The following is a 16,175-nucleotide window of genomic DNA, read 5'->3' as shown; positions in this document are numbered from 1 at the left end:
TTTTTTCTTTTTCAATTTTAACAAAATAATCTCACCTCAAATGTTCTGGCAAATGCAAGGCGTTTCGAAATGTTTTTCCGCAGTAAACAGATGTGTTTTCGACTTTTTCTCTGGGTGATGGAAACTGAAAGAAACTATATCAAACAAGGTCAAACCTATTTTAAATTTTTTGCGAGTGAGGGCTAGATGGTCAACGTTTTTAACTCCTTTATTTTTCTTTTCTCGAAAATCTAAAAACAAAGTCTTCTGGATCCAAACACTCATTTTTTGAGCTGGAATCCACAAAAAAGGCACGGAAAAAACCTGAATTATAAAAATTGGACCGTGAATTATTATGATATGACGTAACCTAGTGAACGACTAACCCTGATGTCACGCGTGGCATGAAAGTTTAGCTGAACAAAACGTGGAGAACTCTTAGTTGTTAATTTTCACAACGTGAATAAATTCTTTCGTGCAGTACCGGTCAAAAGATTATGGACTTTATCCGGTTTCTGTTGAAACTGTCCAACTTTGAGAGCGCGTCATGGGAATTCTAAATGTCCCAGTAGGTTTTCAATGAATCATACAGATGGAACTCAATTTAATTTTTTAAAAGTGGAACTCAATTTTTGTAGTTGTCAACTTCTGTCTACTCGTGCTACCTTGTAAGTTATGTATCGACAAATAATTTTTCCTCCAATTCGATGAGTCTCAGTGTAAAATAGTGCATTTTCGAGCTGTCGTCTTGAAACGATCGCAACTCTCTAGGGCGTGTCTATACAAAAAAGTTTTCAAACATAAAAATGAAACTTAAATTTTAATCTATATGATTCATTAAAAATCTTTTTGATGGAACAATCAGTATTATCATGACACACTCTCAAATATGGACATTTTCAACTGAAAACGGCCAAAGCCTATGTTTTTTTGACCGCTACTGTAACTTAGCATTTTTGTCGTGATAGTTAATAGGTTAGCTCACCTTTCGAAAATCGGTTGCAATATTGATCGATGAAAATGTCTGAACCGGATTTAATGGAATCTGAGGATTGTGATTCTCTTGGAATTCTTCATCATACTCATACGGAGCACAAATTCCTGAATAGTTCTCAGCACTTTGGCGATTATTAGCTGTCAGCAATGAATTGAAAGAATTTCCTGGCTGTTCTGAAAAGAGAAAGTATTTATAATGACATCTTTTTCAGAACTTGCGATGTTGAGCCTGAACATCATCATCCAAATAATTCAGAGCCGAGAGAAATTCTTGTTCGAAATGCGACGGTAACATTGTGCTTCCTGAAAATATAGTAATGTAATTGAGTAGTGATAGTAACTGAAAAAAGAGATTATCATCTAAGCTAACCATTTTGAGTTTCGAAAATGTCCATTTCAGTCGGGATGAAGTTCGACATGATTTGTTGATGGTTCATTATGTGCTCTGACTGTGGGATGTCTGTAACTATTACAATATTCGATTGTTGGCAAAAAAATGCAACGAACTGTGATTTCCATAATTTTCAGAGTAGTTCTTTCCATGCGAGAATGAATGAACCGCATCGAATTGATCTAGAATTGGCATTGGAAGTCCTGCAGATAAAACCCAATTCGTAATTATTTGATAAAGTGAAAACTGACCATTCTGTCCGCAGTTTTTTGAAATTGAGTTCCATTCGTAACTTTCGTTGGGAGTCGACGTCAGAGCTGAAAAATTGAAATTTTCTTTTTTCTACATGCAGAAATTTTACTATCAAAAAATATAATTTGATTTTCAGTGTTTACTGGTACAAAGAATCAAATAGGGTAATCTAAAATTTATCTGGAATAGAAAAGCTTACCGAAACTTTCTTCTCCTGAAAGTCTGCCTGCTGACGGGATTCCAGTTTGGACAGACTGATATTGATCTTGTGTAGCAAATTGGTTGGGAAACATTCTGAAATTGAATTTTGAGTTACTACTATTTCTTGCAGATCGATTTGAAGTTTCTCTATGAATATTCAAATCTTGAAACAACTTTCCAAGCAAAAACCATGCGTGAAACAGTGATTTAAACTGGCATATTCAGATTTAAAAGAAAAAAAAGAGAGAAAGACGCCAAGACTAGCAAGGTCGAAATTCAAATTATGGTGGTCTGCGCCCTTGAGAGGCGGTGGATAGTCAACCCAAAACAAAACAAACGGAAGTTTTGAAAACATAAAGAAAAAAAGATGCTTGAAAGATAATCAACGTTTGAACTTTTGAAAAAAACACAATATATACGAAAGTTCGAAAATTTTAGCGGGATACTGTTTTCATTCCAGGAACAAACGTTTTCTGACAAAATTATTAAAAAACATGTTGAAAACTGTTCAAAAAACCCTCATTGCCAACTGTTGAAAAATGAAAATCTTTTGGAAAGTTTTCGAACTGGTGAAATACCTTGTTTGGGAATATCACTTATTCTTCTTCTAAATGGTCTAACCATCGACTTCCTTCAAAAGGTTTATGCAAACTTCATCGTTTTTCATCATAATTCGAGTTTTCTGGTCCTGTAGTTTTAAAGTTACCGTACCGGCCAAAGATCGAACAGATCAAGAATAGAACTCCTTTTTTGTAGTTGGCAGTTTTTTTGTAAAAAGACATCCTAGCAAGTTACATCTCGACTAAAAAATTTCTGCCTCAAATCGACCCATTTCAGTGCAAAATAGTGCGATTTTTGAGCTGTTGACTTATAATTACTATAACTCTAGGAAGTGTCTGTACTGAAAAGCTGCCAACTACAAAAATGGAGTTTTAATTTTGGTCTGTTCAATCCCATAAAAATTTATTCTGTGGACAGTTAGCTTTACCAAGATACACTCTCAAAGTTGGGCAGTTTCAACTGAAAAAGGAAAAATATGTACTGTACCGGAATAAACTTCATTTGTCTGAAATGGCCCAGAAAGTATTTGTCTGAAATGGCCAGAATAATTCTGTGATTCTATGAAAAAGTTATATTTAACCTTCTTTGATTTTTGTTCCTTTGTTCATGCGAAATTTAATTCACTGCCAAGAAACGGATGGTTGAAAATTCTATTGGAAAAATCCGAACAACTTTTCGAACTTCATTTCTGGAAGATTAGTAATTCTGACACTTTGTCCTGCTAGTTAATTCCATCACATAATTGAAATGTACTGTGTTGTGGAGTCAAAAAATAACACAAATTGTACCGTGCGGCAAAAGCAATCCGCTGCCAACGTTTTGGAAAATTCGGTACAATATTAAGTATGAGAGTTTAAGAATATTTTTAAATGCTGATCTTGATGGTTTGCGCAGTTCATTATAGAACATTTAAAAAAGTTTGGATACATCGAATAATTGATTTATTTTTTATGTACAACATAATCAGGCAAAACAAGTTTCATACTCATTGTAATTGAAAAATTAATCAAGACCTTTTCAATCAAGTTGATGAAGACTCTATCAGCTGCCTGCATCTCCAAATAACTTTTAAAATGTTATCTTTCCCAAATTTTCTGAAAAAGCGTTTGAGAGATGGAAAGCAGTCCTGTATTTTGGAATCCAACTGTAGACAAACGCAGAGTTCTTCAAACGAAACGTAGTCAGCATAGTTGATCATGCTCGCAAAATTCCCGGGATGGTTATTGAAAAGTTTCCAATAGTCGATGAGATATGATGGAGGAATTTGCTTTGTCTTGTCGTCGCAAAATCTCTTGTCATTATAAAACTAAAGACTGCATTTTGCACGAGGCTAACAAACACTTTCGAAAACATGTCGAGAAACGAGGTTTCATCTTCATCTGTTCAAATCTTCAATGAAACATTGTCATTTTGAGAATAAGTGAAGTTTTAAAACTAGTTCACAAGATGTCAAACTCACTAAAACTCTTTTCAAATGACGCATAATGATTCCAGTCTGAGCAATCTGCTTCCCAAAATATTTCAGTGTAGGCACTTCTCCTAAAATAAGAGTTTTCTTGGCTTTTTTCCATTTTTTGCCATCAAATACAGTACTGGCCAAGGTTGCGATTCGTCCAGTATTTATTGAAAATGTTCAAGTTTGTGAGAATGAGACGGCCTCCTTGATGGTATCCCAAAAATTATGTAGTGTAGTAATCAATAGCAGAGCTTTTTTTGTAGTTCACAATTTTTTTTGCAGGACCACATCTTAAGAAGTAATCAATCGTCAAAGAAATTTTTAGCATTTCTGGTTTTTTCAGTGCGAAAAGGTAAACTGTTTGAGCTGTTTACATTGACTGTCTGTAACTTCTTAGAATGACCTTGTACAAAAAAGTTGTAACCTTCAAAAATGAAGCTCTATTTGTGATCTATACTTTCCATAAGCAATCGATATTGTGGTACCATTAGGGAGGCGGTCTCACACATATAAAACTGATCATTTTCAACAAAAGCTGCAAGTGTCGCATTCTTCATGACCAGTACTGTGCAAAACGATCATCTTCAAATTTCTTTTTTTTGTAAATAAATAAAAGACAAACGTATTTTTCGGAACCCTAATAATAATAATTAATAAACTCACATTCTATGTAAACATTTCATATTATGTTAAACTAATCTTGGAGAATAAAATAGTATAATTGGCGAGTAGTCGTTGTTATATTTTTTGCTTTGCAAACAAGTTTCTTCAATATGTATTCTTTATTTGACATCACTGGTAAACATGTAAAAAGATAACAATGCATGATGATATGCTTATCAGGCATGATGACATGTTTTATAGAAAATCAAACTATAAAATTTAGTTGGGATAGCAAATAATTAAAAGGTGGTCAAAGACTGCTTGATAAAACGCCTTGTGTACCGATGAAACTTCTTGATTTCAGAGAAGCGAAAAATTGTGCTCAAATTTTGTTTGAAAATTCTAATCACTTCAAAGTTTACCTTCAAATGTAAGTCGTAGTATCTGTTTTTTGGTTGGCAACCTTTCGAATGTGTGAGGACACAAGTTATGAAAAGATGTCCATAGAAATATTTATAAGAAAAGTTTTTATCAAATACAGAGTTCAAGCTATTGCAGTCATCATTGTTATCATCAGTAATTCAACATATCAAGTTTAAAACTAACTTAAAAAACTGAATCTTCAGTTCGAATTTGCAACCAGTTCAAAGTCCTTCCCACAACAATTAAACATATTGCACAGTTGTTTCCGGAAAAATATGATTATGGCAGCGACAAATGGGATCAAACCGCCACAGAAGAACTTCCAAAACCCACTTCCGATTGAGTAATTGTACTGAAAACTAGTTGTTTTTTTTGTCTTTTAAGTTTTCAGTAGTGTTGTTGCTTGCCGGAGAAATGTATCTCTATTTTTTGCTAACAAAACTGACCTCTGGGTTTTTGAATTTGTCTGGTAGAATATTTTCTTTATAGACTTCTGGTACAAGGAGAACAAATAAAACAATCCACAACACGACTGGAAAATTCAAATATTCGTTCAAATTGAGCATAATTCAAGAAACGTGAGCACAATTTATATATTTTACGAAATTACCTGCAACCGACATGAAGCCCAGCATAACATAATTGAATGATTCCGCGAGTTGAAAAAATTTTGAACTGATGCAGAATAGAAGGGTGTAGATCGCCAAGGCCACTTGAAGAACTAGAATCACCAACACCACATAATAGGCTATTTTGAAAACTAAAAAATGAAAATACTTGTGGTTCACCGATTTATTTTGGAAGATTACCAGTAGAAACATCATTCACGTGCTCAAAGGGTGGAGGAATCGGTTCAGTTCCGTTTTTGAACTCATTATCCCAACACTCTATAGAAGACGAACTGTGATTTTTATAGCAGTCACGACCTCGTATTCCTCTCTGAAAATCATCAAAACAAATGTTCATTCAATTTCAAGCCGAGTACCTGAAATTCATCGTTTGTCTCTGGTCTGCTTATGACAACCCATGCATTGTTTTGGAATCCAAAAATAGTGAAAACGAGAGAACACAGCAAAAAACAAACAGTCCCAAAATACTTGCACACCTTGCCGAAATCAGACTTGCCACTCACACTTCCTGGCATGTGGGAAATCTAAATTTGAGTAAATTCTCAGAAAAAAAAATATATCAAAAAAATGAGTTGAATCGGCCACGTTGATTCCTAATAAACCGATTTTTCTCCGAATTTATGTTTTCGCTATCCGATGAGTTTGAGTAAACACCGTATTCAAAGAATGCAATGTGTTTGAATTTTTTTCGTTTGCTTAGCGTTTAACGACTTTTTTAGTTAAAAAATAACACGCAAGTTTACAATCCAGGTTTCCGCAAAGTATACAACTATGTAAAACTTACATGTTGCAAAAAAACCAAACGTAATGATGAGTAGTGACTTTTCTGAACCCATTTGTTTATTATAAAAACTCTTCCGTATTATCAGACGCCAGAATTCTGATTGGATTATTTTACTATAATTTGGCGATAAGAAAAAAAGGGAATGAGGAATAAACACTAGTTTCTCCTATTTGGTCGAGCGAGAGAATTGGTTCCGGTTATAATTATGACGTGTCGATCAAAGCTAGAAATGATAGTAATAAACTAATTGCCTGTCAATGAAAAAAATTCATTTTCAAAAAGAAACTAGAAAAAAGGAAATAAAAAATTATTAACAGAATGTTTCTCACATCAGTTCGTAAGGAACAGTTTCACCCTTTTCTTAAGTTTTAGTATGAAACGTCCCTTGAGTGCTTCATAGCTTTTGTAAAAAAGTTTGATTGCTGTCAATTTTTATTTAATTGTCCAAAAGTTAATAGTTATCAGAAGGAAACGGAAACAATATAGAATTTCTGGGAACTTGGAAATGGGTAATTGTTTTCAGGGGGAGCAGAAAAAAACCAAGCATGTGATGGAAAGATTGACAAGTGTGAAATGTATAACATGATACGGTATTGATATGAAAAAAAATGAAAAAGATCAGAGAAAAATAATAATCACAAAATGAACCACTCCAGCATGTTGATGCCATTTATCTTTTCAATTTGATTAAAAGTCATTGTGACTGCGTGTGTTGGTTACATTTCCGAGCGGACTGCTATGGAGTGACTCGCTTTCTGGTCCGATGTGATGTTGTTTGACGAGATCGAGTTCACCGCCTTCTGGATTCATTTGGTAGGCATATACATATCCATCATTTGTAGCAACCATCAGGTATTGATGACTTTTGTGGCTGGAAAATAAAGGTTATAGTCAACAAAGTTTGTAGATGGGAAATTAAAACGCTCAACTTATGTCATTGTTTCGATGTAAAAATAATACTGGAAGCGGTAATGTACTAAAATTGTTTTACTCGTATAAATCATGAAAACAACAAATAGTTTTTGAAATCCACACCATTTAAAGTCTACAGTTAACCAGAGCTACAGATAGTCGAAATTTTGTTAATTTGAAAACTTCACAATATTTTCAAAAAAGATAATCGGCGTAACGATCATTTTCACTTTGTGATTACAGTAATAATCATTATTCTAACAACACTGGCCGTTTTCATTGAAATTGTTAATTTTTGAAAGTATATAATGGTACATTGATTGTCCGACAAAGTAAGTTATGTATAAACCATACAGAGCAAATGTAGAGGTTCATTTTTGTAGTTGACAAAATCTCCGTACAAAAAAGTGATCAACTACAGAAATAGAGTTCTAGTTTTGATCTGTATGATCTGCCAATGTTATTATAGAATTATGGCCATCACTGTGTATACAATTTTTGCACTTGAAAGAGTTCCTTTTTTGTCAGTGTTATATTTTTAGGTGAAATTTTGAAAAGCGAAAAGCAGGTTTTAACAGCACATGAAATTTACTTTCGTCTCGAATTCTTTCTCCAGGATTTTGACAAAAACATGAATTTCTCAAAAAACTCCTTTTGATGAAAGTTCATTGTTCTTTGGACCATTCCCTTGTAAGTTTTACTGTCTCATAAGTTTTCTCAAAATCTATTTCTTTATATCATGCATACTGAAAAATATAAACTCACGAAACAAGAGCGACTCGGTTGCTTTCGGTGACACATGGTAGTTTTGCAGTAGCAAAACTACGCTCCGTCGTCATTAGCTCCGAGACTTGCATAAATTGATACGGCAGGTAGGCAGAGACAGTTTTATTAAACGCGCTGAGCCATCCAGCAGCAGTTTCCATCATATCGTTGGGAACTTCGCTGAAATTATCAATGTAATTGACTCGGAAAAAAAGTTTCTGTGACTTACGGTTTAGAAACATCTTCAGTTTTCTCCAGTTTGAAAACGTGAACCGTTTCAGTGTTTGAAGAAGATGCGAGATATTTTGAATCTGATGAAAAGCAGAGCGAATAGATAGTGACACAACGAGAAACTCCACGACGGAACTCAAAGAGAAGATGTCCGTCTGGAACAGAATAAACGCGAATGACAGTTCCTTTTGTGCTCGCTGTGGCAATCATATCTCCTTTTTGATTGAATTGCAGACATGCCAGAGCTCCTTCATGGGCAACAAATGTGTTCACTGAAACCAGATTGATCGCATCGAAAAGATGAACGGATCCAGTTTTAGTGTTTCCTGGGAAAGCAATGTAGGCATCCCCTGAGTTACTGGTGAGATCCACTACTCCCAACTTGTTCAGTGGAGTGTCCACAATAGAGTGCATCATTTTCATGTCATTGATATTGTATATATGGATGGAATCCTCCAAGCATACTATGACTCTCTGTAAAAAAGAAGATTCTGTGGGACAGTTAACATTATTACAAAGCATTACCTGTTTATTGAGTCTGACAGTGATAACTGGTTTGTTGAACTGATGATCGCAAATGATATTGTTGGTAGCGACATTCAAAACTCGAAGATTTTTCTGCGAGACCACAATCATCAGGGATGAAGAGAAGAGTCGCTCGATAATTGTACAATTCTGGAGGCCCAAGTCTGAAATTAGGAAATGGTTGTTTTATCACCGAATTAGCATTGCTGGCAACATACTATTAAGGTTTTGGATTCCACAACTGAGCCTTGATTTTTCGAGAACATCGGATGTTTTGTAGAACATGTATCCTTCTTTGTGGCCAACTGCAATCATTCTGAAAAAAATGAAGATTAAAGAATGATGTTTCCTATTCTTCAAAATTTATCCAACTCAAAATTATTATTCTTGAACCGAAAGCTGAATTTCCCAATTTGCATGTTGCGTACTTGCGGTATTCTAGTATTAGCGACTTGTTTTTCCGCGCTGTTATAAAAGTGCAACGTTACAGTAATGGATGTAATTCTAATAACGAACACAGAGATTAAGAAAACAACGGAGACCCGTAGCGTGAAATGTTAAGACGGTGAGAGTGTTCGTTGTTTTTACTATCTCAATCTGTAAATTTTTCAGATGTTGCTAGGCCTACCTCATCCTAACGTCTCCAGGAGTCCCCAATTGTCAAATGGTGATGGAAAACGAAAAACCAATTTAATTAAAGTTGTAAACCAACACATTCCGCCCATTCTTAGCAGCAGCATGCGACAGAATACAGTACAGCCCAAAAAGTTATCAACTTTGGCCGTTTTCAGTTGAAAATGTCCATGTATGAGAGTGTGTAATGATTACATTGATTGTCTCAAAAAGTTAATTTTCAATGGATCGAACAGATCAGAAATAGAGCGGTGCACAAATTTTCACCTAATTCTTAACCGGCATATTTACACAATTATTCTGTCACAAATTATCTCGACTAATCTATCCAGCTGCTAAACCTTCCCATTTAACCAGATTAAACAACCTATATTCTCGAGTCCTCTATTCGTTTCTCTCTTTCTCTCTCGTCCCCCCACAGATGATAATTGCCCTACAAAACGTGACAATGCAAATAGGTCCTATCCCTATCCTACTCAGAAGGTAGAAATTCCCTCCGGGGAAACATTGATTTTTTTTTAAATTTTTCAAATGGAAAGTCAGTCAAAATTCAGATTTGTGATACATTTTACCGAAATATTTTGTTATTTGGTTTTCTAACAAAGAAACAAAAATGTTTCTCCATTTTTCGACTGAAATTGATCGTAGTTTCCCATATTTAACTCACTTCAAATCTTGATTGAATCCTATGTAGTTCATCATTCGACGCGTGTCATACATCTTATAAGACGACATCTGTAAGTATGACTTTGGTAGTTGTAGGTTTTCAAATTAACAAAGGAAAAGTACGGAAAAAGATGTAACATAGTCGAACTGGAGACTGAGGAAGAGATGAGTTGGCAAATAGATCGATGTAAGAAGAGGAAGACGCACACACACACAGACACTCAAGATGAATCATCATTATTGGTCTGCCTATGGGCGAAACAAAGCGTTTGATCGCTTGGCAACCAGGGCATGCAATTTTTGCAAGATGCCCGCAAAGATATATTGCATAATTACCGAAGAGATGTAGTATAAGAAAAGGAGGGGGAACAGAAAAAAATCATGTGCATGTAGTGTAACCGCACACACAGCACATCACATCTGACGACAAATATAATGACGTGGCAGCAAGAGTCCCTGCATTAATATATTATGCTATCCAATTTAAAAACGCAAGGTGCGTTATCGCTACCAAACCTAAAAATTCTAAAACTAAAAAAGAATAAAAACGTGAAAAACAAAAGAAACTATTGAAAATGTTCTATGTAATTGGGTGTGAGATTTAGTGCTGCTGCGGACACAAAATCAGATAAGATAATCGATAGGCGAAACATATACTGTAATGGCCATAATTCTATAAACTTTGCCTGTTTTCAAGTGAAAATATCCAACTTTGAGAAGGTGACATGGTATCACTGATTCAGCCCGATTCCGGGTGCCTTTTAGATGATGTGATGAATCATAATCTTTTGATCTCTTTTGCACTTTCCCCTTTGCTTCCTGATTGATATTGTTTCCTCATCCTCACATTCTTATCCCACGACATTCCTTCCCCCACATCACTTATTGTTTTCATATTTTAAAACTCCTCCCCCCTTTTCTATGTATAAAAGCCACTGAGGCTTCGTTATAGATGTGATTGTTCTATGTTCTAATAAAGACGTAACCATCGAAAATATGGTGCATCGAGGATTTGAACTCTGATCAACACCGCGTGGCCCCGGACAAAGAGAAGACTTCTCACTCCATCCGGGAGGGCGAGCGACTAACGAAGTTGGACATATGGACATCACCACTACAAGCCAGAATCTCCAGGCACTGGGGAGATTCAATTTATGGACATCACCATCGAGGAACGAAGATCGATTTGCTCAACAACCAAAGGAAAAAGTAGCGAAACTGGACAGAGAATGCAGAAGTCAACGTTGCGATAAAATTGAGAAATCCGCGGACTGGACACATGAGTGACAGTGCCAGAAAAGCGATTCTGGCTGACGATGAAGCTAAAGGAGCCAGCTGGTGTTCGATATTTGGATTGGAAATATCGGACAGGCACACGATGCGAGGATGTGTTCTACAGCAGATCAAAAAGGAGCTGAGAGCAAATCAAAGAAAATCGAATTCTTCCTCTGAGAATTACTTGGGAAATTTTTCCTACCGAAGCACGAGACAAAGATTTAAAACGTGCTACTAATTGAGACTGAAAATGGACATCTCCAGTTTCAGTCAACTTGAGAAATAATGCATGGCACAACGAATGTACCGAAAAATCAACAATCGAAGACGTAACTCCCAAATCTTGCTGCTGGGAGCCTCTCTCTTATGAGTCTAAACATCCAACGTCAAACGAGAGAACAGGAATCGAAACCTGGTAACCGATACTTGATCGATCGACTAAACGAGCTATCAGACCGATACGACCGACAACGAGCAGACCTGAGTCACTGAGAAGAGCGAAACCGAGGGAAAAGCAGGGATGGAAGCCAACGGCAAATCAGATCGAACTCAGACCGAAATCCATCAACCTAGGCCAAGTCAATTGCGAGCTGGGAGTCAACCCGATTCCGGGTGCCTTTTTGATGATGTGATGAATCATAATCTTTTGATCTCTTTTGCACTTTCCCCTTTGCTTCCTGATTGATATTGTTTCCTCATCCTCACATTCTTATCCCACGACATTCCTTCCCCCACATCACTTATTGTTTTCATATATTAAAACTCCTCCCCCCCCTTTTCTATGTATAAAAGCCACTGAGGCTTCGTTATAGATGTGATTGTTCTATGTTCTAATAAAGACGTAACCATCAAGTAAACTTCTTATGGATCAAAAGTATAACGTTATGTTTTTTGTTGATAATTTTTTTGTTTGGGCTCTTGCATTAAATAAAAGAAAGGAAAACAGACATGGTTTCCTTCAATTGGTGGAAGATATTGACGGATGGCTTACAGTGTCGGCCCTTAAAATATTTGTGGAGGCGGGCCATAAATGCGGTCGGAGACAGACCCGCTCCGGATAAAATCTTCCCTAACTGGTTAAAATGTGAGAATAATCGGCTATAAGTGTGAGGATGAGCGATGCGACAACAGAACACAATTTTAAGACAATGACCCATTTATTTTACGAAAGATTTAGATAATTTAAAGAGAGATAATTTAATATTTAGGAAAGCGTCCTGCTGGATGTGCCGCGGGTCTGATAGTAGACAATAGAGCGGTCACAACCGCGGATAGCTTGAATTGTCCTAAAAAGGCCCAAAAAGGAGGAGTTTTAGGTATTTCCTAGCGTCAGTTCGCGCTTAAACGGCTAGAAATAGTCCTGGAAAATTATAAGGATCTATTTCGCCGCGGAAATCTCACACTCTCACGCATTCTACAAAGGGTAGAAGTACGAGTCTCACTCGTTGAACGAGATTGGAATGAAGATGCGCGGTCGACCGCTACGCGGACACGCGTCGCGGCCGCCGGTATCGAAATAGTGTTGATGCGGAGGAGAGTGGGATTCAGTCGTTGTACGACAGAGCGTGTTTGCTGACAAAATTGAATTAAGGGCGGTAATTTGAATTATAATTATTTGAATATTCCTGATAACAGGCGACTGAAAAAAGATAAATAAAGTGAATTAGTGAACAGATTGGAACAATATTGAAATAAGAGATTAGTAAGGCGATGATGAGCCTAGTTTTGCGGGGAAAACCATGTGGGGCTCATCATTCAGCCTTTTAGTTGTCGACAAATTTGTCTGTGGGGAAATAGTTGACAACAATATTGGCATCAACCGTTTTCAGTAGATTCAATGAATTTTGGGTCAAAAAATTTGCGGTCCAGATTTGAATTTTCGAACCTTTTCCACTCCGATTTTTGCAAACATTTATTCTGAATATTTCCATTTTTTTCAAGTATATACTTCAGAGACCTTTGGTAACCTACAAAAGTTCAGTCTTAAGAAGTTTTTTAAAATCCAAATTATCGAACAATGTTTCAAACAATTTAACTTTTCAAGACAGAACTTCCTGGCCCGGCCCGTTGCAAGTCTGGTATTCAGTTAGAATAGCAAACTCAGAATGTGTGTGATCGTGACGTTTAGTGCCACATAAAATGAATTTCAGTCCTATGAATTTTAAATGGTCACTCAAAGGGTGTCAACCAGAGAGCATTCAATTAGCAAAAAATCTCCTCAATCGAACCTGGGTGTTTTAGTGTTCACTGTGTACTCAGATTTCTGATTTGAGTACCTTCTTCTTCTATTATCCACGTCACCTTGCGGGAAAGAAACGGGCCACCAGGTCCTTCCAATCGCTCAGCATGACATTTCTCAAAAACTCTTAGAAGTCTACACTATCTCTTCTCCTCCTTCTCATTAAACCGTCGTGTGCACAGTCATCGAACTAACAAAACCCCCAGCGCACTACCTTGTCTTCACAGTAAAAAAAGAAGAAATTATTTTTTGTATAATTTTAACCCAGTAGTTTTTTTTCTGGAAATAGCACCTCTCATACCGTATATACTCACTCAGTCCTATGAATTCAGTGCCTTCCTATTCTACTACCCACCTCAGCTGACCGAAGAGAGAGAGAAAGAGAGAGAGAAAGAGAGAGAGAAAGAGAATGAGAGAGAGAGAGAGAGAGAGAGAGAGAGAGATGGGCCAAAAAGGAACCCTCTCACTGTCAGTATTATCTTTCTCGAAGACTCTAAGAGAGTCTACACTATTTCCTTTCCCCTTTTCTCATATCCTAAAATAAAAAAAACTGTTTTAGCACCTTGCTGATACTCTCTCTCTCCGTCTGCCACTCCTTTTCTCCCTCAGTCTCTAGAGAGACTGTCTGACCACGCCCACACGGGGCGAGAGCGAGACTGTTTCTTCCTTTCCCTCATTCTACCCTATAATCCTACTGTTGAGATTCTAAATCCTAGGAACAAAAGAATACGATTTAGATAGATTGCTACTGGACCGATAATGATGGAGAAACAATCGAATATGCAATTAAAGTGTATTTTTCAATTTTCTGACGATGAAGTTCAACTTGTTATTAAAACGACCGGCTGATGTGCTCTTAATATTTTATTGTCGATAAAAGACTCTGCGCTGTCCCTGTGAGACCCTGTGAGACCACTGTCGCGCGGTCATTAGTAGATTAGATACTAGATATCCGTTCTTTGAGCCTCTCTCTCATGTCTCTCTAGGTTGGTGGGCAATGGTCAGACTTCTTGGATAGGTACACAATATAATCGCCGTCTGCTAGGTGGTGTGGGCTCTAAATATCTCTTCTTTCATCTCTCAGCGGACGACGTAGGCAATTAGGTACTTTATGGTTTAACGGGTGTTTATTTAATTAACGGGTGTTTATATAATAGACGGGTGTTTTGAGAATTAACGGGTGCAATACCAGAATCTGAGAATTAACGGGTGTTTATAAATCATTTTTTCAGAGGTTTTCATTTTTTCTATTCTTTTACTGATTTATCATTTTCTATTATATTTATCGTTTTACATCAATACTTTTAATTATTTCGTCCGCAACCACTGAGAAAAGTCTCCTGGCATCGCCGTGTAGAACTGAAAAAGGGTTGTCACTCAATACGTTGTACTGTAAGTGTGGAAACAATTTTAACACAGATGATCGAGTGATATTCTCTATGAAATCTCATATACACACATATTCCACCATCCTAATAAGACACATTAGCGTTGGCGAGTATAAGGTCGATTCATATTTGATTATGGGTCGTATAAATACCTTGTAACATTTGAGCATAGCATTTAATACAGAATTTGTTAGAATTATAAATGGTCTGTCGATTCTACTCTGAGCTCGGTGTGAGACAGAGTTGATATGGGAGTCTAACAATAGATCCCGTGAGAAAAGATTCCTAAATCTCGAATATGGTCACATTGAGATAGGCAAAGAACATCGAGTGAAATATTAACCATAGGGTCCACCTTCAAGTTTGTACGTTTGGATTTGACAAAGGTAACATATTCGCATTTCGTAAGTGCTACTTTCATCTGCCACGTTTGGAACCACCGATAACTTTATTAAATCCTTCTGAATAGTTGCCGCGTTGGATACCATATGCTTGAAGTTTAATAACTAATTTTGAAATGGATATGGTGTTGAATGCCTTACGAAAATCATAATTCATTGCAGTGACAGGTTTATTTTGCTCCAAGTTTCTGATCTCGTTAAACGCGAACTTGATCTGGAGGACTGCAACCCAAAAGTGAAAGTTGAAGGCCGTAAGGTTCCTGGCGGGGAACTCCGTCATAGTCAACACCCGACGGCTATGATATAGTTAAGGTTTAAGGTTAAGTCGGAGCCTGAGTTCACTGCGTGCATCTACCTCAATCATAGTAGTGATGCCGGTTATATCAACTTGGGCGATGATGTTCCCGTAAAGCGACCCTCTGCACAGACCCACTAAAAACAGAAGACAGGTGAGAGAGTTATCACATCTCTCTTATCGCAGCTAGCTGAACTACCGCGAGGTAGACTCCTGCCGCTGCAAGACACATATAGGTAGTAGTAGCGCCATCTAAAAAAGAAAGAAACTTCTGGCTCAACCTAATAGAATCGACAAATTATATATTATTCTCAAAAATTCAGTATGAGATGTTATTCTCAAATGTTACAAAATCTTTTACCGCCTCATAATCAAATATGAATCGACCTTATACTCGCCAACGCTAAAGTGTCTCATTAGGATGGGGGAATCTGTTCTAAAGTCTTTTATATATCGATGATCTCAAAAGTTAAACTGTGAATACTTATCCTATATCGATACTTTGGAAGGCAGTAAAAGTAGTAAGTAGTTCCATGTTACCGTACTACCGTAAGCGGGGGTTGAGACCGC

General features: G+C 36.8%; 3 protein-coding genes across 3 annotated transcripts; all 3 read right to left on the bottom strand.

Annotated features, from left to right (window-relative positions):
• Positions 1–1,183: 1,183 nt before the first annotated feature.
• Positions 1,184–1,911, bottom strand: GCK72_022912 (uncharacterized protein; the record flags this gene model as incomplete). Its single annotated transcript, XM_053735127.1, has 5 exons — positions 1,184–1,278; positions 1,346–1,435; positions 1,483–1,569; positions 1,618–1,683; positions 1,818–1,911. 5 exons carry the CDS (start codon positions 1,909–1,911, stop codon positions 1,184–1,186), a joined length of 432 nt encoding a protein of 143 aa, XP_053578693.1.
• A 3,150-nt stretch (positions 1,912–5,061) lies between these two features.
• Positions 5,062–6,006, bottom strand: GCK72_022911 (uncharacterized protein; the record flags this gene model as incomplete). The annotated part of the gene is made up of 5 exons (XM_053735126.1): positions 5,062–5,214; positions 5,309–5,394; positions 5,473–5,622; positions 5,672–5,801; positions 5,848–6,006. The coding sequence occupies 5 exons, from the start codon at positions 6,004–6,006 to the stop codon at positions 5,062–5,064; spliced, it is 678 nt and encodes a 225-aa protein (XP_053578692.1).
• A 956-nt stretch (positions 6,007–6,962) lies between these two features.
• On the bottom strand, positions 6,963–9,023 carry GCK72_022910 (uncharacterized protein; the record flags this gene model as incomplete). The annotated part of the gene is made up of 5 exons (XM_053735125.1): positions 6,963–7,146; positions 7,953–8,132; positions 8,182–8,657; positions 8,709–8,872; positions 8,927–9,023. The coding sequence occupies 5 exons, from the start codon at positions 9,021–9,023 to the stop codon at positions 6,963–6,965; spliced, it is 1,101 nt and encodes a 366-aa protein (XP_053578691.1).
• Positions 9,024–16,175: the final 7,152 nt, after the last annotated feature.

Source organism: Caenorhabditis remanei, chromosome X (assembly GCF_010183535.1).
Source record: "Caenorhabditis remanei strain PX506 chromosome X, whole genome shotgun sequence".
NCBI lineage: Eukaryota > Metazoa > Nematoda > Chromadorea > Rhabditida > Rhabditidae > Caenorhabditis > Caenorhabditis remanei.
Note: the sequence above shows the minus strand (reverse complement) of the source record. Positions and strands in the feature narration are given on the sequence as shown.